The following is a 27,298-nucleotide window of genomic DNA, read 5'->3' on the forward strand; positions in this document are numbered from 1 at the left end:
CAGGAAATTGTATTTAAAACAAAAATGAAAATGACAGTGTGCGTTGCATTGTTTAAGCATCTTTACTATAATTACACAGACAAAAAAAAACAATGTACAATGGCTGGATGTTTCAGACTCACTTCCTCCCAAACCGCAATTATACTCTGGAACATGAAGCGGCACATCACACAGCACAAAATGTCTCATTGAGTACAAAACATAAAAGGACCGGGTTAATGGAAAACCAAGAGCACATTTACAGTGATTTACATGAATTCAATCCACCACTGAGATCACACAAGGAGAGTCAGTCTTTCTGTCCAGCACTGGAACTACTGACGAAGCCAAATGAAGGTATTGTTATTACTGTCATGACGTCCACTTATGTTCGATTGGGTGGATAATTGAGGCAGTTCTTAATTATTATTGACTTGAGTTTCAAAGTCAGGCCTTAACAAAACCTTTATCTTTTTCTCTAGTTTACTTAATCCCGTGAAGTACTACTTTAACAGATATACCTGGAGCAGATGAATAAATCAACCTAAAAACGTGTTTAGGTTGATTTATTAGGTGAAGAAGTGGCCTGACACTTTTCTTTGAATATTTTAACAGCATGTGGAGCAGCTTTCATATAGTCCCTGTTGCTTTTATGTACACTGACAAAATGAAGGCACAGACTGATGAAAACACAATTGAGATTAGTTTGTATACACAGTTTGCTAGAGGAGTCCTTTTAAGTGATTCTGATTTTCCTCAACCACTTTCAGATCATTCTTCTTAACTGAAACTCTTGCAGCACCTGCATTAACTGCCAAACTTCACAGATATACAATGAATCTTTTCAATCTTTAGGCAGAAACTAAGTTAGTAAAAATGCTTTTAAGGGTATTCAAAAATTAAAAAAAAGAGAAAGAAAGACAGTGGCAGTCCTGTTTGCCACTCTAATGCAACCTACAATGCTCCACACTTAATATGTGCATTGTGTCTTGAATGAGAACCTGTTCCAGGTTCTGCTTCTTGAAACCCTCCTGAAGCATATCTCTGTCCGCTCTTGGGCACATAGGAAGGGTGCATGCAATTGTTTGCAGCAAATCTTAGCACCAAAATTCTGAGCAGCTCCTTCACTGCTTCAGACAGGGGGCAGTGGTGGTGGTTATCGACAGAGGGGGAGGACACACTTATGCCCGCTCTTTACGCTTCAGTTTAGAGGACTTCTTGATGGTGCCGTTCTTGTTGAGTAGTTTCAGAACTTTTTCTTTGTGGTCAAGGACTTTCATCATGGTGTCTCTAGCTTCTGTCACCTGGTCCATCACCAGTTTGCAGCGCTGCATGTTTCCCTGAAGAAACAAAAATGGACAAATGGCTTCAGCTATGGGAGCAAACTGACTGGTTAAGTGAAATGACTGGGATTTGAGGGAAGCTGTTGTGACTTATTTCACAATTATTTGTCTTAAAATCAGTATACAGTGGCTTTGTGACACAATATGTGCTAGAAAGTTTGTGCTTATGACAATTTGGGCAAAGAGTAATAGCAACAGTTGTGTAATGATACTGTGTGAAAACCTGCAATACAGGTTTTATTATCCTGTTAGCACATAGATTGCCAAAGTTTCTCATCTGCTGGTGTTGCCAGTATTTAACCTCGCTTTAACGCCTCTGATGGACTGTTTGTAGTGAGCTTAGTCACTTTAAACAAGAACTGTTTACTACTGCTTCCTCTATTGTTTCCCTGCAACGTAGGGTGGAGACAATCCATCATGCATTTCAGAAACACTGTATCTGGAAAATGTCTAATTTTATTTCAGATCTTTGAATGCGACACCGGTGAAATTTGACCGTACCTGTATAAGCTCATTGATTCTGTGAAGGTCGTCATCAGCGCCTGCCCTCTTTTTTGGAATCAGGCCCTCTTGAAGGGTGGAAAGGCGGCTGTATACATCATGCTCCAAACTCGACTACAGAACAACACAAACAAAGGCTATGATTACCAGAGTTTAGTCAAGACATGAAGAAGAAAAAAGTGTACAAGAGTTGCTGAATAAGAAGCACCAGTGATGTTATTAAGTGATAATATTTTTAACATTTTTATTAGGTACAGGCACATATACAAATTTACTGAAAATAAAGGCTATGCTAAATTAAGTGTAAGCCCTTTTTCATACAGCTCAAAGGTGCAAGTCTGTCTCCATACTAGTAATGCAAAACAGAAAAAATAGAAATGAAATGATAAATATTTGGCCTCTGACAGATATTTTAATTCTATCGATGTACTGGATAATGCATGTTAAAGAGCCTTTTGACGTTTCCCAACCTTTACTGAAGCACGGGGAAGGCGTTGTTTGGATATAAAACATTTGAACGACACCTTCCCCCTTATGTCTCTACGGTCTCTGGGTTTACACTTCTCTGCTCTCTGTATCGCACACAGCAGGGTTCGCCCCAATATGCGCACATGGCATAGTATTTTTTATTTAGCCCTGTGATGGACTGGTGACCTGTCCGGGGTGTACCCCACCTCTCACCCGTAGATAGCTGGGATAGGCTCCAGCCCCCCATGACCCTGTACGTTTCTTTCTTTTTTTAATTAAAGTTAAACAGTTTAGCTTTCCTTAGGGTCTATGTACTGTGTCCTGAGATGGTTCTATTATAGTTTCTATGCCAAAGAATGTATTGTGATATATATCATTATCGCAGGAAGCTGCAGTGTATTTCGGGATGTGAATTTTAGGCCATATTGCCAATCCCTACTTCATATCTTGCAGAGGGAACAGTGAGGTGAAAAAAAAATAAACAACACTGAGGCTGTTAATGTTTTCATAGTGCAACACAGAATTCAACAAGTCTCTCTCTATTCTAAAGACAAAATTCTGAGAAAATGATAAGAGCTGGAGTGAACAACAGTGATACATAATTGGACAGATTTGTCTGCGTGCAGGTCTGAGCCAAACACTCACCAGCTGCCTGAGCTGTGCAGCACACAGGTGAATTTTCCAGCCTTGTGCTCTGCATGCCACTCCTCTCTGATTAGCCATATCCTGTAAGGTGCCCTTCTTCTCCTCTGAAAGAGCAAAAGAGCAAGAAAGAGAGAGAGAGAGAGAGAGAGAGGCAAAATTGTCAAAAAAAAAATCAACTAGCTGTGTAGATTAGAAGTTTCTGTCTGGATGCCATAAGATACTCACCTTTGACCCTGATGTCACTGTACCTCTGGAAGTGGTGGTAAGCGGCCTTCCATGGGTTACGGTAGTGCCGCAAAAGGGTAATAGGTGGCCGAGGCTTTACTGGCACATAACGCACTCCTTCTTCATCTGCAGGACAAAAAAGTGTTAAACAGGTGATAGACTTTGCAACACACATCATCCTTATAATGACATTACATACCAACATATTCCCTTGGTGGAGACTCACGCCTCTCAGCTCTGCCAGTGATGGGTCTGCCTGGGGCCTTCTCTTCATCTGTGCTGTTAGTCTCCACCATCTCACTCTCCTCAGTAGAAATAACATGCTGCTGCTTGCGGGGTTTCTTCCTTGGGGAGGCCCCAGGGATCAGATCACCTGTGACAGGAGTGTTTAGCGTGGTGGCCTGTGTGGTGAGGGTCGCTGCCGATGACATATTCACATTGGAATCTAAAGGGGAAGCACACATTGTTTGTGTTTATATTTCCATACATTCATTCATGTACCAAAATCTCACGTGTAGAATGCAAACAGACCCCTAACCTGGCTGGGAAGTGTCCATTGTTTCCACCTCCTGCTTAATTTTTACATCTTGGCAGGTGGTGCTGGCAGCACAAGCTGCAGTGCTACTGGCAGCAGGCTGAGTGGGGGAGGCAACTGTATTGGCCATTGAAGCAGGAACAGGGGGAGTCACAGCCATGGCTGCTGGCAAAGATGAGAGGACAGCGGAGGGCTGAGAGGGGGGTACAGGGCCCGGCGTTGCAAGCATAGTGGGAATGGCTTGGGTGAGGTGCTGAGTGTTTGAGGGCACAGCCTGCTGCTCTCCTCCCTGAGAAGGCAGTGCTTCCACTGTAGCCATGACAGGAGGGGCCACTGCCATGTGCCCATCTGCTTTGGGTTTCACACTGAGAGAAGAATCAGAGAGGTCAGCTCACAAGCTCTTATCTGTCTAGAATGTAACTATACAATTAAAAGATGTGACACAAACTCACCCTGCAGGTCTGGGAGAACCTGCTCCTCTCACACCACTCTCAATTCTACCAGGACTTGGTTCACTGGGCTGGGCAGGGACCAGGTTTTTACGAACACAACTGAAACACCAGAAGTGTATGTTAGAGTAAACCATTTATTGTTTCTGTTGAAACTCTCAGATGTTTATTTTGAACTTTATTTGGAATATTGCTAGAGAAAGGCAAAGCACAACGGAAAAGCTGTGTTCCCACAGCAAGGAATTAATGTACAAATAAACTAGAGACTTATTTTAGGGCTGTGCTAAGAGTCTATAACAATCCAACAAGAGAAATGTGAGAGGTTGATGACATCTTTGATAAAATGCTGCTTGCTAACAAATCTAAGGTCTTCTGCTGTTTCTCTTATGTGATGTCCATAGCAACCTGTTCTGAGGTTTAACTCACCCTTCATTGGCAGGCTTCTTGCGGAGGATGCTGGGTCTAGGGGTAGAGACAAGTGTGGGAGCTCCTCCTTGAGCATGTGCCTGCACCATGGTGGCTACTGGCTGGGTGGTGCCATATGTGCTGCTGATGGGGTTTGCTACAAAGCCATCAGCTAGAACAACCCCTGAATGGCATAAAAAATACATTACAAAAGGCCCACTTTACAATGTTGAGTACTCATCAACACTATGTTGTTTATACTGGGGTAATTTTAGTTTAGTAACTACCAGGTTTTGCTTCACTCTGTGGTTGTTGCTGCTGCTGCTGTTGCTGAGTGACTATTGGTGCCTGCTGAATTCCTTGTGTGGTGAGAGATGCTGATGTGTGCAGGCCCTGAACTCCTATTGGTGCAGGCTGAATGCCCTGAGCAGCAATTGGAGCTGGCTGGATCCCCTGGGTGCTGATTTGCGCAGAAGGCAGTCCAATCCGATCCACTGCCATCAGCTGCATATGGTTGAGATGGACAGTGGTAGCCACACCCACTCCAGCCTGAGTAGGTAGTGCTGAACTTGGGGCTTGTGGAGTAACTTTCAGAAGATGAGTAAAAATCAGTTTTAGTGCTGATGTTTCAAAATACATGATTTAGCATTTTGCCAATATGTCCAATTGTCTGGTACATGTAGTAAAAATTAGCTGTTCCAATAATTTGCTGTGACTGCCAAAAAAACAGTACTTACCAGGATATTGGCGGAGGGTAGAACCAGAGCTGCTGATGGGGGTGTAGGTATGCGTCAGAGGGTACGATGAGGAGTAGGCCGGCAGGAAATACTGGAACTGCACTGGTACAGACGGTCTTGAGAAACACACAGCATAATACAAGATAATTAATCTGTAGTACAGAAGTATTTCTTGTAGTTACTACCACATCAATTGATGTTTTGAATAGGAATGTTTTCTTCTTCATTGATTAAAATAACTTACAGCTCAAGTAAACATTTTAAAACAGGCATCTTTACAGTGCAGAGTATGTTGTGATTTTGTTCATTTGCTACCGTTACAGTCTTTGCATGCAACTGTCCCTCTGTATCAACACTAAATTAATCAACACTGTGTGCTGACCTGTCACTTCTAGCTTCCATGGTGACAGGGTTAGGTGATGATCTGTGGCCGGGGAAAGGGGTGATATTGGTTCTCTCTCCTGAATAGTCAGACTGTGCCCGGGATGAGGACGAGGAGTGGAGAGGGACCACTTTAGCTGTAAACACCACCACAGAAAGGTTAAGATAAAGTATATTCTATTCAAAATGACCAAGGTAAAGACAAGTGTTGGTACAAAAGGGCCAACTTACCAACAGGGATAGTAGAAGTGGTCACTGCTGTAGCATGAGAGGAGTGTGAGGCCATTGTCATGGTAACAATGGTGCTATTGGTCATTTGCGTATGTGGCACAGTGCCTAAATATGAATGAAGACAATTGGCATTAGTATAAACTATACTACAGTATATTTCATTTTTGATTTTTGGTAACCCATTACAATGATTTTTGACAAGAGAATACAATATTAATGTACAAAAACAAACTACCTATTGCCGTTGTTGATGGCACAGTGTTAGTGGCAACAATTGGTGCCACAGTTGCTGCAGCTACTGGAGTCACAGTACTAAAAATGGGCTTCTGTGTGGAATAAAACAAAATATTATTTTGGTCACTGTATAAAACTTTTAATTAGAATCTTTTTGGGTGTTATTCAGAAGCAGTAACCTGTGCCATGGTGTGGGGAGGCTGGGGCTTCTGGGCTCCAATTGCAGGGTGTGATGGCAGAGTGATTCGTGTGGTGTTGTCACGGGATGTCTGAGGCCTTTGAATACTTGCTGGATTTGGGTGCATGGTCAACCCTGGACGCCTGGAAAAAAAATGTAATTTATTGACCTCAGTGGATCAGAACTGGTTTGTTTTTGCACTTTCAAAGCTCTAAGAGTTTATATTAAAATCCATTTACTACACTAACCCATGCGCCACCTCTGCAGAGTGTGTGACTGTTGGACTGATAACTGGAGACTGAGTTCTAGTTGCCGAGATGGGGGCCACCACCGTTGGAAGCACTGCTGTAGAGGTCGTTACAGCAGGGCGTGACTGTCGACAGAGAGGTACAACACCATTGCACACAATTCATCTAAATGCCCGATACAATATTCATGCTGTTTTATACCAAAGTACATCAAAGCACCTGAATAGTCTGGATGATGTGCTGCACTGTGGGCTGGCCAGGACCTGCACTTCCTCCAGTGGCTGGACGCAATACAGTTTTGGAGCTGGACATGACAGCTGCTGCAGCAGCTCCTACGGGACAAAGAATACACCGTTCTAGAAAACAACACTGCAACATTTGAAGGGGAATTTGAAGACCGATTCAACGAAGTTAGCATCAAGCTTGGAAAATGATTATTATTGGAAATTATTACACCAAACATACCTCTGGGTAAATGAGAAGTGAAGGTCTGCGGAGGGACAGCCGGGGTCCCAATCTGCAGTGCAGGGGCACTGCCCCGAATGATCTGAATGTTAGCTGGCATCAGGTGGTGTAAGTTGCTAGAATGGCCCTAAACACAAAGAAAAGTTTAGAAAGAAAACAACTAAAAAACACACCTTGTCATTAACAGTGCTCTCACCTGCTGACCACTGATGGTTGCCACAGGGATAGATGGGGTTGGAGCAATACTGCTTTCTAGTGTGACTGTAATATGACTGGACACTTTGGGGGGTATGGTGATATGAGTCGGGTTGGAAGCTGGTGCTGGAGCAATGAGACGACTTGGCATTGGTGACTTCAGCACAGCCTAAAAAAACAGACACAAACCCAATACATTTGAAAGGTGTTACCAATACTGCAAGGAAAAAAAGAATCTTAATGTAAACAATTCCCATGTCAAGCATGTACAGTTAGATCAAGAAAATCCTACCTGAGGAATTGCAGGGTTTGTACATAACCAACTATTAAACCGAGTAAACTTTATAGGTGATATGACTATTACGCTAAATTAAATGTCAAAATCCATTGAGTGCTTTTTAAGTTCATTACAACTAAATTGAGAGTGCACACCTAAACACTTAAAAAATTAAAAGCCCAAACCAGTTGTTTGAAAACACACACCAAGTAAAAACAACAAAAAACTAAAGCTTCTTCAAAAAATGTTGTGTCCTTGAGTGCAGCAGTAAGTCTGATCATTCAGTGTGTATTAATTAACTACGGTCAATAACCATGGGTTGTTCTACACACAGAAAACATGCAATTTTTGTGTGAGTGAAATGTGTACAATGTAACATATTTGTGTCAATTTATATGGGTAGCTTAAAGAAATTTAATTTATAGTAATGTAAAGGTAGACGTGAAGTGGTCACCTTCATCTGTCCCTCAGTGAGGACAGCCGGCTGGCCCTGTGGCAGATGGACAGAGGGTGCAGGTACAGTCACAGGAGTGCCTGGCTGGATGGGCACCGTTTGGGGAGCAGCTTGTGGTTGTCCAAGCACTGGTCCTCCTGGGTAAGGTCTGACGACCATGGTCTCCTGCTTATCATCTCTGAAAGCTATGTTTCCCCCGCCCCCAGCAGGTGGATGATCCTGTTGACCATGGTCAGCGTCCCTACTGATGTCTGCTTCTGCACCAGCTATGGGACATTAATTTGATTAAATAATAAATAACCAATGTCTTCACCATCAAATGTTACAAATCATCCAAGTCACTGCAGAAAGAACTGGGTACCTGGAGCACTTGATGGCTGATTGACAGGCACCAGGTTTCCAGCAGCAGGGATCTGAGGTGCTCCCCCGCTGGAAGCAGGCAGTCCATGTCGGGGGAATTGCTGAGAGCTCATTTTGACTTTCTATGACCTAAACATGTAAACGTACATTAATTCCCGTAGCAGGCATAAAGAGAAAAATCAAACAGCGTTAAAGTATGTTGTACGTAAAACATAAACAGTGTATGAGGACTAAATCAACAGTCATCAGTGCAGCGCGGGGACATAAACAGGCTAATGAAGAGCTGCAGAATATTACTGCTACAAGCCAGTCGGGGACGTCACGATAACACAAAGTAAGACGTGTTGATAAAAATCAATGCAAATAGTAATATGCGAAAGTGATAAATCGCACTAACACATTGTATACCTTTGTCTGACGTTATTCTCTCAATATCATATGGCAAACCCGTTCGGTATCAACTGTCCCGTTAGTATCCAAATATTAAGTTAGCGAGCAAGTACAAATATCGATTTTTGGTTACTTTTATCAAAACTACCAAACGCGATATGATTCAAGTCAGACATTGCTCATTATAATCACTGATTAATCACTGTTCGGTAAATTATAACTGAAATGCTATCTGTTAGCCCAGCTATCCTAGCTAGCTGCAAGCTAACGTTAGAATTGCTAACATTGATACTGCCTGCTTTTCATCCTGAATTCTTTTTCAAACAACAGAACTGCAAAAACATTACACGGTTAAACAAACAAACACTTTTCAGTGTGTCTGTGGACGTTACCGTATCGCTGAATTACTAGGCAATGGTCGTTTTGTGGATTACAATTTTTTCCATTCGTTTTTTTTTTCCCAACATGTAAGCCGGAAGAACGCTGAAGAAGAAACCTACCTCCTCGCTTCTTTCCACCAATCAGAAAAGGACCTACTTGTACGCTGACCAATCGGACCTCTAGAAATGTTTTGACCAACCTAAACCTACACCGGGGAGAGGGGACCAGAGGGGGGGGTGGTACTTGAGGGGCAGTCTATCTGCAACACCATGGTCACGTGTTTGACGAAGACTACCGAACAGGCATTGGAGACAAACAACTATAGCACGTGTGGCTCCAGTAAAGCAATAATGTTAGATTTTTCAGGTGGGTAAATGTACAAGAAGTGTTGTTTTTAAATGTACCAACACTATAAGTAGGTATCACACATACTTGACGAGCATTTTAAAGACGTAGGCCTACTTTACAAACATTGCAATATACATACAAAATACATAGCACAAAATAAGACTACTTGTTGGATTTATGATGAAGATTTTCTGACAATTTTCTGCATTGATGGTTTCCAGTATCATTTTTATTTAAGAAATAGTTTATGAAACTTCGGCTATTTCCGTCGGTCATATGACTATGGCAGTAGTGGCGGTCCGTCGAGCCTCCCGCTTAATAAACAGAAACCAGATCTGGTAGCTGTAAGTTCCTACTGCCTGGATTGGTCCTACTGCAATGCCGTCTTTGAAACACCAGGGAGCAGCAGACAGTCATAGAAATGTCTCTGTAACCACGGCTACAGGATTTTGACCATTGACAATAAAAACTTTTTGATTTATACTTATTTTCATTTTGACCAAGGCAGCTACTTGTTTAGTATAACAATCCTACATCAAGCTCACGTTGTTTTCATACACTAGACATTGTGGCTTTCCTGGTCTTCCATTCTAAACTATAGGCTTTTTGGTCCAATCTGTTAGTCATGTAATATCAGGTCTTAAACAGCACTTGAAGAAAATCAATATTAAAAAATAAGGCTTATTTCATTTGTGTGGACTTTTATATTTGTTGATAGCCCCACCAGCAGGTGTCACCAAATGACTAAAATGTTACTCAGCTCACTTCTTAAACCATGAAATTTGGCAAAAGGTTGGCCAGAGAATCAGTTCCAGTGCCATGGAAAACTTGTGCTGGCATTGGCAATTTGGTTCCTAGATGGAAAAAGAAATGAAACTCAGTACAATGGCATCAGTAAAATCTTGTCTAATGTCCCAAATATAACATATTCATTCTACTTAGATTTACCCCGTATTTCTTTCCTGTTATTTAACAGGATCACAGTTATTTTAGTTTAATCATACCTCTATGACAGCTTGGGTACTTTAAGGGGAAAATAAAATCATGTCAAACTCTGCTTTGGTTTTGATACAAGTAAAAACCAACAAGTATCTAAGTATCACTGATCTCTCAGCACCTGAGCACAGACTTCAGGACTACTTAAGGACATCATTATTCAAATACACCTGGGCCACAGAGGGTTATATAAACCCTTCCTGCATGCAGAGGCATGCTCATTAAATTCCCCAGCTGTGCTTACTCACTCACATACACCTGTTGGTATGTCCCTCTAACTGCTAACCTGTGAAATCCTCATGGCAGGCATTCTTTGGATTTTATTGCTGCAACTCTTGTTCCTGTTCTGATTTCCCTATGTTGATATTTACTCATAGGTATTATAAGGCACAAGTAGCTGGTGTCTGGCTGTAAAATGTCTGATCTTTATCACTGACTCAGGTACGATTGTCCTTATTCATTCTCCACAGCACGTCTCCCTGTGTTGCTTCAGACACAGCTCATTTTGACTCAGCTGCTCAGTCCTCTCCCATGGTGAATCACTTTTTCTGGATTGGTCTGTCCTGTTAATTCACTGGAAACCACAGTCTGATATGGACTGTAAGGTACCGGCCTACAGTATAACTTCATTTATGCTGGAAAAAAGCCCTAACCCTTCTCATGTAGTTTCAAAAATCAACCAATTGTGTACAAATTACAAAGAAAGTCTGAATTAGCCTTAAAGTCAGACATGATAATATGTGGACAGCAGAAAAGAAGCAGTGGTGGCAGAAGAGCAAAACAGGCATGGAGCTGCTTAAACACAATTAACTCCTGAAGCAAACTAGCTTTGTGCCACGTCCTGACCAGACACACAATGATGCAATTGACATGGACCTAAACATTTTCCATGAGTGGCCACTATGAGAAATTTGCATCGTCTTGGTAACAGCCCTAAATTTAGAAGACGGTGCCCTGATTTATGTGGAAAAGTCACACGGGGGGCGGGGGCGCATTCCATGACTGCTGTAGGCAGGAAGTTTTGGAATCTCCATGGAAATTAAGGCAAAACACAGAGCTCCACAGTTATTTTTCCAAATATTTCACACAGGCTTTTAATGCAAAAAATGTGCTCAAGAGCCTCCATTAAGAGACAGATGATTTGTTACCAACTGCCCCAGACACACTGATTTACTTCAAATGTGACACAAATACTTATAAACAAGACCAAGCATGGAATATGTGAGTGAATGCAAGGAATGCATATTATTCAGATGAAGCTCAGAGAACATGTTAAGAAAAATTCTAACTTCCTCAGCATCTGTTCATGATTCACTGTGACTTATGTTGTGGTGAGTACCATTCACAGTTGTCTGTAGTCACAGTGTTGAAATCAGTGTGAGAAATGCAACAGACATGACAACGAGCACAGTAATTTATGCAATAGTCCAGATGTGTGTGGAATGCATACACGTAGTATATTGAATTTTTCTTCATCCTAGCTGCATGATGAAGACGTTTGAACACTTAAAACATCCCTCAGGAATGAAGCTCCCTATGTGAAGCTGTTCCGTTCCATGTCATGTAATCCTAACCTTTCCCCTATACAAACCCCCCTCCTCACGTCACTCAGTTTGGTGGGGACTCACGTCAGACATGTACTGACATAAGAGGCGGGATGAGATATCTGCAATGTGATCCGTATGAGCACCAAAATAATGGTAAATCACAAGCAGCATGGTGCCATCTGTGTCCAAGCTGAAAATGGTATTCAACAGATGGAGATTTCTTATTGCAGCTTTTCTCAGCTGAGAAAAGTGGCACTGGACTACGACAAGTAGACGGCAGTGGAGACACGGGGGGCTTATCGTGGGGAGACAAGAAAGGCAAATAATTTACATAAAAAGTCCGTTTATTGTATTAAAAGATCTTGGGGCTAAGATATTTTCTTAGAGGGATGAATCAGTCAGTGGAAGTCTTACTAGCTGACACGTCAAAGTGTCCATTGAAGGTCAAAATACAATAAAAGGGTTGAGCAAATCAAAACACAAAGCCTTTGATGAGACATATATATTAAGAATTTTAATCTATTATTGTGAAATGTTAAGGCATACATACAAATGTTTCCTTTACAAAAGTTCACAGCAACATCGAAGTGGGTCAACCAGCTGAAGCAAGGATCCTCATCAGGACCTTTTGTATTTGTCATCAGTTATAACTTAAACAGAGAGTACATCTTTGGCACCAGGAAACACAACAAGTACATACATATATAATGGGAAAAATAATACAAAATATATATTAACTTTTCTCACTTCAAATGTAAACACATTCTAAAATAAGTGAATGCACACTGCACTGACCAGCAGATGCACTGTGATGGGGAATACCACTCAAATGTGAGGCTTCACCTTCCTGTTGATGATGTTGTCAACATGAAACCCAAACAGACAAAACTTTAGCGGCTGTTCCCCCTAAAGAGCAGAACAACTCTTAGTTCGGTTATGGCACATTCCAGTCAAAGCCGATGCTCGTCTACATTCAGCAGTGTTCAGTGATCCTACATTACGCAAGAGGAAATAAATAGAAAATTCCATGTTAAGCATATAGTCTGCTCAGAAATGTGAGATACTTGAGCAATGAAGAAAACAGAGCTGAATATAACAGTGATGGGGACAACGTGTAGAGTAGGAAATGCAGGCCAATTATAGTTGAGTGGTAGAACCAGCTACTGTGGCTCAGAAGACATAAGCAGCCCCAGAAAAGGAATCATGTGGAGAATGCCTGCCATTTTAACAAGGGCGAGGGGTCAAACTTTAGATAGCCTTTTTCTTTAACAGGAGCATTCCCTCAGTGAGGAATGTGAGAAGATTAGCTCCAGTGTGTCATCGGAGGGGAGCAAAATGTTGGGCGGTCGCCATCTGAGGCCTCAAACATTAACCCGGGATCTGAAAAATTAGACCCCGGTGAAATGCTGTCAATCCTCACAGGCTTTTTTAAGAGAGAAATAAGCAGGCGTTCTGCGGGCCCTACATTCAGAGAAAGTTTCCAAAGCCTCTGTTGAGCTGTGAGCAGAGCCCCCGAATGTATTTTAAAGAGAGGAGCAACTGTTAATTTAGGTTTGAGCAGTCCTGTTGAAGATGTCCTCTAAAGAGTTATCCTCAAACATGGCATGAAAACAAAGAATGTAATTGTGTATATTCCCAGGACATTTAAAGGGCATTGTAATAGGGGTGCTACTAGAAATTCAAGGTAAACAAAAGAAAACATACAACTACGGTAGTCACGTAGATGAACCAGAACACGAATATATATATATATATATATATATAAGTTAAAAAGTGAATGAGAGTCACATCACAATATGAGCAGCATTTACAAATATAAATACATAACTAAAAAAAATAACATGCAACAACGTATGCACAATAAGCAGCCCCATAATGCAGAATACTGCCCAGGTACCTTGAAGAATTCCCACTGAATTGTGGAACAGCAGTAGGAAAGCTCAGCTCTCCTCAACAAACTGTGCCACACGCTGGACTCAGCACCCTCACTTGAGCCAGACTTCGAAGAAGTTCTTTAACAACTCAGCCAGACGTTTCTGTCATCGCTGGCTGTCACTGTGCAGACATTCGAGCTGCTGCCTGCACTCAAATGAGGATTTCAACCACCTCTGCCTCTGAGCTGCCGATGCTCTGTAGTGTCTTGTGTGGTGCTTTCGACTCCCCTGATGTGTCTTCTGTCAAGATCAAATGAGCAGATTAGCAAAACAACATGACTTGTTCCTAATACAACTGTAATGCAAAGCTTTTAAGTCATTAGTGTGAATCTGGGTCTACACTTTAAATAGTGATCAAAGCACAGACACAATGAAAAGCTGTGTAGGTTGTGTGAAATACACCACAAAACAATAAACTCACCAGTGGTAGCTGTTGAGATCCCCTCTGTCACTTTTAGCTGGTTTGGCACTGCCGTGACCTCTGGCTCTTGAGGGGCCCTACAGCTCTGGGTGCTGGAGGCCTTGGCTGCGACGAGGGGCTGGGGTTGCAGCACAGCAGCACCTGTCTGGTCATCTGAGAGGCTCTTTCCTACAAAAGCAGACAAAGAGAGGACACTGCTTAATTAGCCACATACTGTACATCCACATATATACACTCCTCTACATCTGCCTTTCTTCCCATGACTATTCTGGATGAAGCTATTCCTGAGTGAGAGATGATATGCATTCCAGTTTAAAAACATCTATTCTATTTGAGGGACACCAAAGGGTTGGTCCTTTACGTTTTTTTTAGGATGTGTGCATTCTGTCTGGCGACACTGACTGGTCTGCCAGTTGTCGCTTGGTAGCATTATAGAATCCTCAGCATGAGGCCAAACCTCACCTTTACTCTCTGTGCTGCTGTTGGTGGCAGTGTTGATGGAGGGGACAGATCTGGCCGGACGAAGTCCCAGCTTGCCCTGCTCCCATCTAGAGCGCTGCTGTAGAACTTTAATCACAGCGTCCTTCTCCAGGAGCTGAGCGTGAAGTGCACGGATCCTAAACACATGGAACACATCATGAATTCACAAACACTGAAACAGGAAGCAGTGATGAAGCAGGTGTAGACAAAGAAAGAGGAGTACCTGTTCTCCATCTCCTGATGTCTGTGACTGGACAAAGGCAGGTCTTCATTAAAACTGCTGTTGGGTGAGTGCCGCGGTGAATGATTGATGATGGTTGTATCTCTGAAAACAACAGGTGACTGTTAAAACACAACATTTATGACACACTAAGATTTTTATTGTTGCTATATCACTAAGTGTCTTATCCTACCTCTGTGCTGCAGCAGTGGCAGCTGCATCCATTGCAAACTGCCTCATGGTGCTCTCCTCCAGGTACTTTTGCTCCCACTTGGTGATGTCTGCCTCCAGGGCCAGAATACGCTCCTCTTTCTCCCTCAGATGCTGTTGCAACGTGGTCGAGCTCGGTTCTGACACTGTGGGGTCAGCAGTCTGGTTCTGAGACTGAGAGAGCAGACATATTAATCTCCCATCCACATAGATACCTGTACTACAACTTTAATGTGCAGACAGTGGAGACATAGAAGTTTGTGTAGTGGCATCACCTGTTGTGCTCTCAGGCTTTTCAGTTCCTGCTCCAGCCGCGTGCGCAGCCGCAGCTCCAACGCTTCCCTTTTCTCGCAGGCGGCTTGCAGCTGAGCCAGGGAGCTTTGCAGCCGCTCAACCTTCTTCACGTAGGCTCTCTTTCTCTGCAGCTCTTCCTCCAGCTGCCGGTTGCGGGTCTGTGCCAAGGCCAAAGCCTGCTCTAGCAGCTCCTGTCTTCGCTGGCACTCTTCCCCGGACACACGCAGGTGCTGAATCTGACGTTCCAGATGTTCTCGCTCCTTTTGCTGCTCCTCATCTAAAATAGGGAAAGGAAATGAGACAGGTCAGTTTCGGAGAGTGCAGACAGGAATATATGAGGCTGTTGAAGTTGATAAAATAGGCCTTCAAAGAAAGGTGAAAGGATGTTGCATGGAATGCAACCCAACAAGACATTTACACATGCAGCTTTTAAGGCATGTGGTTCACAGCGGGCCACCACATCTTCTATGAGCTGTTTGCGTGTGATTAACAATAAAATAATTTACTAATTAAAAAAGCCAGTCTGGATTGTAATGAGCACTTTTTAGCAAGGAAAGCCAGTTTATCTGCTGTGCCACTTTGAAAGGGGGCTGATTACACAACACCAGTGCATGCCTGTGGAGGGAATGCAGACTTCCTCTTATCCACTTACGCACACAAGCATAGCTTTGTACCGATAAAAGCTCTGGAATGCTTCTAAGGACATGAAGTAAACAAGCAGCTAAAACGTATTTCGTACAGAAAAATATATAAACTACACATCCCGTTGTATTTTTGTATACAATTATTGGAAACTACTGGTTAAAGACAACCTTGTGTTAACTATATACTGAAATTACTGTTGATGTCAAATGAACAGAGAATTCTCTACAGCTCATCTCTGTACAGGCTAATTACTATTAACCCATGTGGGTATGCCCAAACAGGGATAGAGTCAGGGGTTGTGCCTACTTAGGCCAAGATGCCCTGGAGTCCCAGACTTATTAGCTCCCCTTGAGAAGGGAAGTCGGCACTGATGCAAAACTGAGAAAAGTGTAGGGGGGGGGGGCATTCCAAATGGCGGAACAGCCTGAAATACCTAGAACAATATTCCTGGAATCCAGGCCACATTTACTGCAGCTATGAAAAATGACTGCCATCTGAGTGCCAAGAGGAACTCTCAACTTTAGAGACCATTGATGGCGGAAACCAATCCCTGCTCAACTATGCTCCTGCCATTGTTGTTAAGAGTTACTGTCAGGAAAGACTTACTTTGCTCCAGAAGTTTAATGAAGATGTGCTGCTTCTGGTCGGTACACTCTGCTTCCTTGGCCACTCTGTGTTTGTTAGCGGTGTCAAGTTGTTCTGTACAGAAGATAACACAACGCTGTGACACACATCCACAGTGACACTTAAAAGCAGACAGTTCTGTGTCATCACATACCTTTCAGGTCTCTGTTAAAGTCATGCATCCTCTTAATCTCTGCCTCTAGTTTGTTCCTCATGGTTTTCTCCAGGGTTTCCCGCTTGGCAGAGCCTTTCATTAGCGTCTCATAGGCCTCAGATATTCTCTGGATCTCCAACTCCAGCTGGAAGAACATGTGGGCAGAAGATCAGTCTTTCATTCATTGTCTGGACTGTGGTTTATGTTGCAAATGTTAACACTGATGAGCCTGAATTAGTCATCTCCACAAACACCACCTCAAGGCAAATGGCTTTTTAATGCTATGCGCAACTGAATAAGGGAATCAGCATTCCTGAGAGAACACTTGTGGGTCCCAGGTGTCACAGCATTTATCTCCTTACACAGCAACATGCTAGGATGTTTTGAAAGACAAAGGGGCTGGAATGCATTGAATTCATCCTAAAGTCTGGAATAATGAAAGAGCTCCTAACACCTCCTTTGTGAATGAAACAGTCACTGAACTCTCACCCGTGTCTTTGAGAAACAACCTGCACATAACATGTACAGACATGAAAGCACTGTATTCACACCATGTATGATCCACCTTCCGCTCTCACCTTCTGCAGCCTGGCAGCTTTCTCTGTGTACATCTCCAGCTCCCTCCTGAGCTGCTCATTCTCCTGCATCAACATGTTGCTCTGCGCTGAGTTATTGCCGGGGGCTGCGGTGATGTTGTTGTGAACCACCTGAGGCTGAGCAGACACATACCTGCTGAAGGGAGACATGAGTAAGTCATTACAACACTGCTGAAAACAGCCCTGTCTAGAGCTCATAAGAAGGTGTGTGTCTGTGGTGCTACCTGTGATGCTGTGAGTAGAAGGGGGGAGGAGGGTCCCTGTGGTACTGGCCATGCTCCTGTGAGTGACTGAGCATGTACTCAGGAAATCTGGCACAGAGAGGATAGTCTGGTGGAGGTCCACGCTGGTCTGCACACTGTGGGGCCGCATGTCTGTCAGAGGCCACAGCGTTTGTCACATTATTCTTATACAGTTGTGGGTAGCTGTGTGAGGAGCTCATAGCTAAACTGTCTCTATGTCCATTTCTCTCCAGAGAGAGCTGCAGGAGCCTCTCGCTCAGAGAGCGAGCATGCTCTCTCTTTAGATCCCACTGTGCCTCACTTTCCACTTTGTCCATGCTGTGGCGGTCCTTTTCTGCCTGACCCTTTTGGGAAATCAGGTACTGTGAGTGGGCTTTGGCTTCCTCGTAGGTTGGCAGCTCCTCCCCATGCAGTTGGTACAGAGGGCACACAGGGCTCTCAGAGTGCAGGCTGTCCCCCTGGTGCTCCTGGCCTTGAGGTTCCTGGCGCGTTGACATCTGAATGTAATGGGTGTCCTCCAGAGTCAGGCTCTCCAGAGAGGAGCGGGGACTGCCTGTGCCCCCACCACTGCTGCCTCCTCGCAGGGCCTGCTGCTGGATGGCCAGGAGTGTGCGAGTGTCAGTCAGGTTTCCATAGCGAAGCTGCTCTTGGATGAGACGGTGAAGGACCGTTCCAGAGGAGCCCTCAGCGGTTCTCATTTCAGCCAGTCAGAAATAAGTTAAATAATAATAATAATAAAAGAAGTCTGGATGTGGTTCACAAATCCCAGATCTGGAAAGAAAACAACAACCACAATCAGCATGGCACATCATTGTGTTATCTGATCGGCTCAGATTGCTGGCTTATTGCAGGAGCCAACATTCCTGCAATTGATCACTTCTTCTTTTTCACAATGTCTTTTGCTATGAGCACATGCGCTGTTGCTGGAAATACCCATTAACTGTGATGTCACCACAGATCCAGTATTGCACACTATGGAATGCATACGTTTCATCAAAGAGACATTTATATTACGCACATTCACACACCACAGCTATTCTTTATGTTTGCCATGAATAAAGCTGAACATGAACTCCATTTGTCTTATAAATGACAAATGGAGACTGCTTTAAAATCTACCACAAAGTGGGTTAATGAATTTATCAGGATCCCGTCAAACATGGGTTAAAGTTTTCCATTAAACAAAATAAATAAGTGATCCACCATATGAACATGGAACACATATAATACAACACTGCGCAATCCAAGCCAACAGGACTCATTCTCCACACATACCCAGCCGAAAATGCCCGGATCAAATACGTATGTCAGAATAAAATACACACTTACCAGATTATCGTTTCATAACACAGAAAACGGTGCTGTAGTATTACACTTCAACACGCGTATGTTTCAAAAAGTTCCCAGCGCTCCTTTCCTCCATGTACGTGTGTGTGTGTGTTCGCGCCGACGGGCAGCAGCAGACTGAGCGCACCGAGGCTGAGAGCCGCACTAATAAATAACTGAGAGCCGATTGTTCGCTGCGGCTGGAATGACTGGAATGTAAAGGCTCCGAGTCCCTGTGGGATCAAAAGCAGAGCACAGGGGAGGAGGAGGAGAGAGGGAGAGAGGAAGGGGGGCACAAAAATTGGATTCAGAGCAGCAGCAGCACCTCAGCTGGCTGCTTGTGTCATGTAAAACAGCTCGTTGTTGTGTTTGTTGAGGAGATTTAGGTCCGCTGAGTTCTTATAGGGACAACTCATTGTGACACTGCAGGAGAAAGAAAGGGGTGCAGTGTAACATTACAACCTTACTGCCATAGAGATTTCATAGAAATACTGGAGCAATGTAATGTATAACTATATGGAAATCTGTGCAAAATAAATAAATACAGCGAGGCAAACCTCAGACAACATTGACACAACACAAACGATATGACACACAATCTCAGTGATTACATCTGTAGGCTATCTATAGCCTACTTTGTTCTTAACCTGATTTTGATCATAACTTACATGGAACACAGCAAACCTGCTTTTTCATATCACACATGATCACAAGTGTTTGATTATTTGTTTACAACTGTGCCACTGGCTTATACCACAGCAGGCTACATCCGGGTTTCTCAAAACCAGGGGTAGGTCATACCTACCACAATGGATTTACATACCTAGGATATTGTTGTTTACAACTGTTCACATCTGAGAATATTTAAACTTCTTAAATGTCTTAAATGATATTGTATAATTAATAATATAAACCTACACAATCTGAAGTAACTGATGCTTCAAGGCAGATTTTGCTTGATGATCAAAGCTGTAAACGAATCTGGTAACAGGTCCCTCTCTGGCGTAAAGCACTGTCACAGAATTGAGACGTAGACTAGTCATTATCAGTCGTTATTTCTTGAACAGTTCTTTGTTTGCATGTGCATGGTAAATATTTAAGCCGTGGCCCGTGCCAGTTAATTGCAGTGTGTGTGTGTCTGTGTGTGTGAGGGAGCAGGGCGGGTGTGAGGCATGCTGCCTGCCAGCTGTCCCTGGACTAAAAGTCCCCTTGCCCTTCTTTAATAAGAGCTCTGAGAGATGCATTGTTCTCCCCCAAAAAGCAGACATGACGGGGGGCAGCCCTGCCATCTGCTGTTCTCCCCTCCACTGCTATAGTACCAGCTATATGCTTCATTCAGACTCACACACATGCAGATGGATCAGCTGGCTGGCCGTGGGGGTTGGGTTAAGGTAATGGTATTAAGTTCAGCCTTTTTAGGGCCCGAGCACCGAATGGTGCAAGAGCCCTATTGAAACCCTTAGGATTATTATTTTTTTTTTTTTTTTTTTTTTTTTTTTTTTTTTTTTTTTTTTTTTTTTTTTTTCCCCCTCCGAGATCGCATTTTTGGAGGCCTTAACATGCCCAAAACTCACCAAACTTGGTAGAAAAATTCATTCGTCCGAAAAATTTTGAAATTTGCTGACTTTTGAAATGCACATATAAAAATGGCTCTATAGCGCCCCCAACGCGTAGCCCCTCTGGCCGGTTTGACACAGGATTATGAAAATTGGCACACATATGTATCACCTCAAGACGCACAAAAAAGTCTCTTGGACCCCCCCTCCAAACCCAACAGGAAGTCCGCCATTTGAAGGTTTGTGGCCATTTTTGGCGATGTGTGACCCTGCTGCCAAACTTTTCACGCCTCGCATACTTCAACGGATTGAGCTGAAATTCGCCGTGTCCACTCAGGACACCATAGGGAATAGACGCATTCCAAAACTCTTACAAAAGTCTGACGGTGTGGCCGGGGCGTGGCCTCAAAGTTTGACCATTTCTGAGGACACAGAAAGTCTCTATAACTTCTTCGTTTTCTGTCCGATCTGTACGAAATGTCACATGTATGATCAGAGTCTGACCCTAAACACATCTATACAACAATATTGAGGCTTTGATAGAGCGCCACCTACTGGCTACACAAAATGTTGTGTTTTCATAGGTTTTTCTGCCTGCCCCCCTGGCCTGTTTTGAGTAGGGTCATGAAAATTGGCACACATGTGTATCACCCCAAGATGCACAAAAAAGTCTCTTGGACCCCCCCTCCAAACCCAACAGGAAGTCCGCAATTTTGAAATTTCTGTTAATTTTTGGCGATTTGTGACCCTCCTACAAAACTTTTCACGCCTCGCATACTTCATCCAAATGACCTAAAACTCACTGTGTCCACTCAGGACACCATAGGGAATAGACGCATTCCAAAACTCTTACAAAAGTCTGACGGTGTGGCGGGGGCGTGGCCTCAAAGTTGACCATTCGCCATTACAAAGGAACTCACTGTATTTATTGCCCTAACGCGTAGCCCCGCTGGCCAGTTTGACACAGGATCATGTGAATTAGCACACATGTGTATCACCCCAAGACGCACAAAAAAGTCTCTTGGACCCCCCCTCCAAACCCAACAGGAAGTCCACCATTTTGACTTTTGTGGCCATTTTTTGCCTATTTGTGACCCTGCTTCAAAACTTTTCACGCCTCACATACTTCATGCAATTGAGCTGAAATTCACTGTGTCCACTCGGGACACCACAGGGAATAGACGCATTCCAAAACTCTTACAAAAGTCTTACGGTGTGGTGGGGGCGTGGCCTCAAAGTTGACCATTCGCCATTACAAAGGAACTCCCTGTATTTTTTGCCCTAATGTGTAGCCCCACTGGCCAGTTTGACACAGGTTCATGAAAATTAGCACACGTGTATCACCCCAAGACGCACAAAAAAGTCTCTTGGACCCCCCCTCCAAACCCAACAGGAAGTCCGCCATTTTGTCTTTTGTGGCCATTTTGTGCCTATTTGTGACCCTGCTTCAAAACTTTTCACGCCTCACATACTTCATGCAATTGAGCTGAAATTCACTGTGTCCACTCAGGACACCATAGGGAATAGACGCATTCCAAAACTCTTTCAAAAGTATTACCGTGTGGCGGGGGAGTGGCCTCAAAGTTGACCATTCCCCATTACAAAGGAACTCGCTGTGTTTTATGCAGTACTACCCATATACTTTATGCAATGTGGACAAAATCTTACACTACTGCTATGGACCCGAGTCTGAACAGATATATATGCTAATAGGATGATACGGTCATAGCGCCACCTACTGGTAGCAGGAAAGTTTGGTTGTAAACATGTGTTTGTTGTATATCTGTGGAAATGAGAGGAGGAGAGCATAGCACAGGAGAGTATAGGAGACGAGAGCATAGGAGAGAAGACTGCGATGACCCCCGCGGATCGCAAGGTGCGCGAGGGCCCGCAATGCTGCTTGCAGCTTTAATTAGGGCCCGAGCACCGAATGGTGCAAGAGCCCTATTGAAACCCTTAGGATTATTATTAGGGCCCGAGCACCGAATGGTGCAAGAGCCCTATTGAAACCCTTAGGATTATTATTTTTTTTTTTTTTTTTTTTTTTTTTTTTTTTTTTTTTTTCCCCCTCCGAGATCGCATTTTTGGAGGCCTTAACATGCCCAAAAACTCACCAAACTTGGTAGAAAAATTCATTCGCCCGAAAAATTTTGAAATTTGCTGACTTTTGAAATGCACATATAAAAATGGCTCTATAGCGCCCCCAACGCGTAGCCCCTCTGGCCGGTTTGACACAGGATTATGAAAATTGGCACACATATGTATCACCTCAAGACGCACAAAAAAGTCTCTTGGACCCCCCCTCCAAACCCAACAGGAAGTCCGCCATTTGAAGGTTTGTGGCCATTTTTGGCGATGTGTGACCCTGCTGCCAAACTTTTCACGCCTCGCATACTTCAACGGATTGAGCTGAAATTCGCCGTGTCCACTCAGGACACCATAGGGAATAGACGCATTCCAAAACTCTTACAAAAGTCTGACGGTGTGGCCGGGGCTTGGCCTCAAAGTTTGACCATTTCTGAGGACACAGAAAGTCTCTATAACTTCTTCGTTTTCTGTCCGATCTGTACGAAATGTCACATGTATGATCAGAGTCTGACCCTAAACACATCTATACAACAATATTGAGGCTTTGACAGAGCGCCACCTACTGGCTACACAAAATGTTGTGTTTTCATAGGTTTTTCTGCCTGCCCCCCTGGCCTGTTTTGAGTAGGGTCATGAAAATTGGTACACATGTGTATCACCCCAAGATGCACAAAAAAGTCTCTTGGACCCCCCCTCCAAACCCAACAGGAAGTCCGCCATTTTGAAATTTCTGTTAATTTTTGGCGATTTGTGACCCTCCTGCAAAACTTTTCACGCCTCGCATACTTCATCCAAATGAGCTAAAACTCACTGTGTCCACTCAGGACACCATAGGGAATAGACGCATTCAAAAACTCTTACAAAAGTCTGACGGTGTGGCGGGGGCGTGGCCTCAAAGTTGACCATTCGCCATTACAAAGGAACTCACTGTATTTATTGCCCTAATGCGTAGCCCCGCTGGCCAGTTTGACACAGGATCATGAGAATTAGCGCACATGTGTATCACCCCAAGACGCACAAAAAAGTCTCTTGGACCCCCCCTCCAAACCCAACAGGAAGTCCACCATTTTGACTTTTGTGGCCATTTTTTGCCTATTTGTGACCCTGCTTCAAAACTTTTCACGCCTCACATACTTCATGCAATTGAGCTGAAATTCACTGTGTCCACTCAGGACACCACAGGGAATAGACGCATTCCAAAACTCTTACAAAAGTCTTACGGTGTGGTGGGGGCGTGGCCTCAAAGTTGACCATTCGCCATTACAAAGGAAGTCCCTGTATTTTTTGCCCTAATGTGTAGCCCCGCTGGCCAGTTTGACACAGGTTCATGAAAATTAGCACACATGTGTATCACCCCAAGACGCACAAAAAAGTCTCTTGGACCCCGCCTCCAAACCCAACAGGAAGTCCGCCATTTTGACTTTTGTGGCAATTGTTTGCCTATTTTTGACCCTGCTTCAAAACTTTTCACGCCTCACATACTTCATGCAATTGAGCTGAAATTCACTGTGTCTACTCAGGACACCATAGGGAATAGATGCATTCCAAAACTCTTTCAAAAGTATTACCGTGTGGCGGGGGAGTGGCCTCAAAGTTGACCGTTCGCCATTACAAAGGAACTCGCTCTATTCTATGTAGTACTACCCATATACTTCATGCAATGTGGACAAAATCTTACAGTACTGCTATGGACCCGAGTCTGAACAAATATATATGCTAATGGGATGATACGGTCATAGCGCCACCTACTGGTAGCAGGAAAGTTTGGTTGTAAACATGTGTTTGTTGTATATCTGTGGAAATGAGAGGAGGAGAGCATAGGACAGGAGAGTATAAGAGACGAGAGCATAGGAGAGAAGACTGCGATGACCCCGCGGATCGCAAGGTGCGCGAGGGCCCGCAATGCTGCTTGCAGCTTTAATTTTTTTTTTTTTTCTTTCCCCCCCTTAGATCGCATTTTTGGGGGCCTTAACATGCCCAAAAACTCACCAAACTTGGTAGAAAAATTCATTCGCCCTAAAAATTTTGAAATTTGCTGACGTTTGAAACGCACATAGGAAAATGACTCTATAGCGCCCCCAACGCGTAGCCCCTCTGGCCGGTTTGACACAGGATTATGAAAATTGGCACACATATGTATCACCTCAAGACGCACAAAAAAGTCTCTTGGACCCCCCCTCCAAACCCAACAGGAAGTCCGCCATTTGAAGGTTTGTGGCCATTTTTGGCGCTGTGTGACCCTGCTGCCAAATTTTTCACGCCTCGCATACTTCATCGGATTGAGCTGAAATTCGCCGTGTCCACTCAGGACACCATAGGGAATAGACGCATTCCAAAACTCTTACAAAAGTCTGACGGTGTGGCTGGGGCGTGGCCTCAAAGTTTGACCATTTCTGAGGACACAGAAAGTCTCTATAACTTCTTCGTTTTCTGTCCGATCTGTACGAAATGTAACATGTATGATCAGAGTCTGACCCTAAACACATCTATACAACAATATTGAGGCTTTGACAGAGCGCCACCTACTGGCTACACAAAATGTTGTGTTTTCATAGGTTTTTCTGCCTGCCCCTGTGGCCTGTTTTGAGTAGGGTCACGAAAATTGGCACACATGTGTATCACCCCAAGATGCACAAAAAAGTCTCTTGGACCCCCCCTCCAAACCCAACAGGAAGTCCGCAATTTTGAAATTTCTGTTAATTTTTGGCGATTTGTGACCCTCCTACAAAACATTTCACGCCTCGCATACTTCATCCAAATGAGCTAAAACTCACTGTGTCCACTCAGGACACCATAGGGAATAGACGCATTCCAAAACTCTTACAAAAGTCTGACGGTGTGGCGGGGGCGTGGCCTCAAAGTTGACCATTCGCCATTACAAAGGAACTCACTGTATTTATTGCCCTAATGCGTAGCCCCGCTGGCCAGTTTGACACAGGATCATGAGAATTAGCACACATGTGTATCACCCCAAGACGCACAAAAAAGTCTCTTGGACCCCCCCTCCAAACCCAACAGGAAGTCCACCATTTTGATTTTTTTTTGTAATTTTTACCGTTTTCTGACCCTGCTATAAAACTTTTCATGCCTCACATACTTCATGCAATTGAGCTGAAATTCACTGTGTCCACTCAGGACACCATAGGGAATAGACGCATTCCAAAACTCTTTCAAAAGTATTACCGTGTGGTGGGGGAGTGGCCTCAAAGTTGACCATTCGCCATTACAAAGGAACTCGTTGTGTTTTATGCAGTACTACCCATATACTTTATGCAATGTGGACAAAATCTTACAGTACTGCCATGGAGCCGAGTCTAAACAGATATATATGCTAATAGGATGATACGGTCATAGCGCCACCTACTGGTAGCAGGAAAGTTTGGTTGTAAACATGTGTTTGTTGTATATCTGTGGAAATGAGAGGAGGAGAGCATAGCACAGGAGAGTATAGGAGACGAGAGCATAGGAGAGAAGACTGAGATGACCCCGCGGATCGCAAGGTGCGCGAGGGCCCGCAATGCTGCTTGCAGCTTTAATTTTTCATTTTTTTTCCTTCCCCCCCTAAGATCGCATTTTTGGGGGCCTTAACATGCCCAAAAACTCACCAAACTTGGTAGAAAAATTCATTCGCCCGAAAAATTTTGAAATTTGCTGACTTTTGAAATGCACATATAAAAATGGCTCTATAGCGCCCCCAACGCGTAGCCCCTCTGGCCAGTTTGACACAGGATTATGAAAATTGGCACACATATGTATCACCTCAAGACGCACAAAAAAGTCTCTTGGACCCCCCCTCCAAACCCAACAGGAAGTCCGCCATTTGAAGGTTTGTGGCCATTTTTGGCGATGTGTGACCCTGCTGCCAAACTTTTCACGCCTCGCATACGTCATCGGATTGAGCTGAAATTCGCCGTGTCCACTCAGGACACCATAGGGAATAGACGCATTCCAAAACTCTTACAAAAGTCTGACGGTGTGGCCGGGGCGTGGCCTCAAAGTTTGACCATTTCTGAGGACACAGAAAGTCTCTATAACTTCTTCGTTTTCTGTCCGATCTGTACGAAATGTCACATGTATGATCAGAGTCTGACCCTAAACACATCTATAAAACAATATTGAGGCTTTGACAGAGCGCCACCTACTGGCTACACAAAATGTTGTGTTTTCATAGGTTTTTCTGCCTGCCCCCCTGGCCTGTTTTGAGTAGGGTCATGAAAATTGGTACACATGTGTATCACCCCAAGATGCACAAAAAAGTCTCTTGGACCCCCCCTCCAAACCCAACAGGAAGTCCGCAATTTTGAAATTTCTGTTAATTTTTGGCGATTTGTGACCCTCCTACAAAACTTTTCACGCCTCGCATACTTCATCCAAATGAGCTAAAACTCACTGTGTCCACTCAGGACACCATAGGGAATAGACGCATTCAAAAACTCTTACAAAAGTCTGACGGTGTGGCGGGGGCGTGGCCTCAAAGTTGACCATTCGCCATTACAAAGGAACTCACTGTATTTATTGCCCTAATGTGTAGCCCCG

At 43.8% G+C, this 27,298-nt stretch overlaps 2 protein-coding genes across 3 annotated transcripts; both read right to left on the reverse strand.

The window, feature by feature from the left end:
- Positions 1–86: 86 nt before the first annotated feature.
- On the reverse strand, positions 87–9,179 carry sap130a (Sin3A-associated protein a). The gene is made up of 21 exons (XM_028404473.1): positions 9,093–9,179; positions 8,312–8,439; positions 7,951–8,216; positions 7,221–7,388; positions 7,025–7,151; positions 6,779–6,891; positions 6,560–6,684; positions 6,313–6,454; positions 6,135–6,225; positions 5,900–6,004; positions 5,670–5,805; positions 5,288–5,403; positions 4,838–5,137; positions 4,572–4,734; positions 4,149–4,247; positions 3,700–4,061; positions 3,361–3,606; positions 3,162–3,287; positions 2,937–3,040; positions 1,824–1,937; positions 87–1,319 (listed from the first exon to the last, which is right to left on the reverse strand). The coding sequence occupies exons 2-21, from the start codon at positions 8,421–8,423 to the stop codon at positions 1,161–1,163; spliced, it is 3,174 nt and encodes a 1,057-aa protein (XP_028260274.1). The 5' UTR covers positions 8,424–8,439; positions 9,093–9,179; the 3' UTR covers positions 87–1,160.
- Positions 9,180–12,459: 3,280 nt separating this feature from the next.
- On the reverse strand, positions 12,460–19,314 carry amotl2a (angiomotin like 2a). 2 transcript variants are annotated; one of them, XM_028404449.1, is made up of 11 exons: positions 19,122–19,314; positions 17,775–18,563; positions 17,533–17,683; positions 16,955–17,099; positions 16,783–16,875; positions 15,513–15,808; positions 15,221–15,411; positions 15,031–15,132; positions 14,790–14,944; positions 14,328–14,495; positions 12,460–14,146 (listed from the first exon to the last, which is right to left on the reverse strand). In XM_028404449.1, the coding sequence occupies exons 2-11, from the start codon at positions 18,488–18,490 to the stop codon at positions 14,058–14,060; spliced, it is 2,106 nt and encodes a 701-aa protein (XP_028260250.1). In that variant the 5' UTR covers positions 18,491–18,563; positions 19,122–19,314; the 3' UTR covers positions 12,460–14,057. The 2 variants fall into 2 exon arrangements, with proteins under 2 accessions (XP_028260250.1, XP_028260249.1); XM_028404448.1 differs by having other exon boundaries at positions 17,533–17,686; positions 19,122–19,313.
- Between the last annotated feature and the right edge of the window lie 7,984 nt (positions 19,315–27,298).

The sequence above is a fragment of the Parambassis ranga genome, chromosome 4 (genome assembly GCF_900634625.1).
Source record: "Parambassis ranga chromosome 4, fParRan2.1, whole genome shotgun sequence".
Lineage (NCBI taxonomy): Eukaryota > Metazoa > Chordata > Actinopteri > Ambassidae > Parambassis > Parambassis ranga.

Coding starts and splice junctions, on each gene's coding strand:
- amotl2a (XM_028404448.1), bottom strand. CDS start 18,490: ATGAGAACCGCTGAGGGCTCCTCTGGAACGGTCCTTCACCGTCTCATC. Junction 17,100..17,532: donor AAGCTGCCAGGCTGCAGAAG/GTGAGAGCGGAA, acceptor ATGTTCTTCCAG/CTGGAGTTGGAGATCCAGAG. Junction 14,147..14,327: donor GATCTCAACAGCTACCACTG/GTGAGTTTATTG, acceptor TGATCTTGACAG/AAGACACATCAGGGGAGTCG.
- sap130a (XM_028404473.1), bottom strand. CDS start 8,423: ATGAGCTCTCAGCAATTCCCCCGACATGGACTGCCTGCTTCCAGCGGG. Junction 6,226..6,312: donor CTCCCCACACCATGGCACAG/GTTACTGCTTCT, acceptor TATTCCACACAG/AAGCCCATTTTTAGTACTGT. Junction 6,005..6,134: donor GCCATCAACAACGGCAATAG/GTAGTTTGTTTT, acceptor ATTCATATTTAG/GCACTGTGCCACATACGCAA.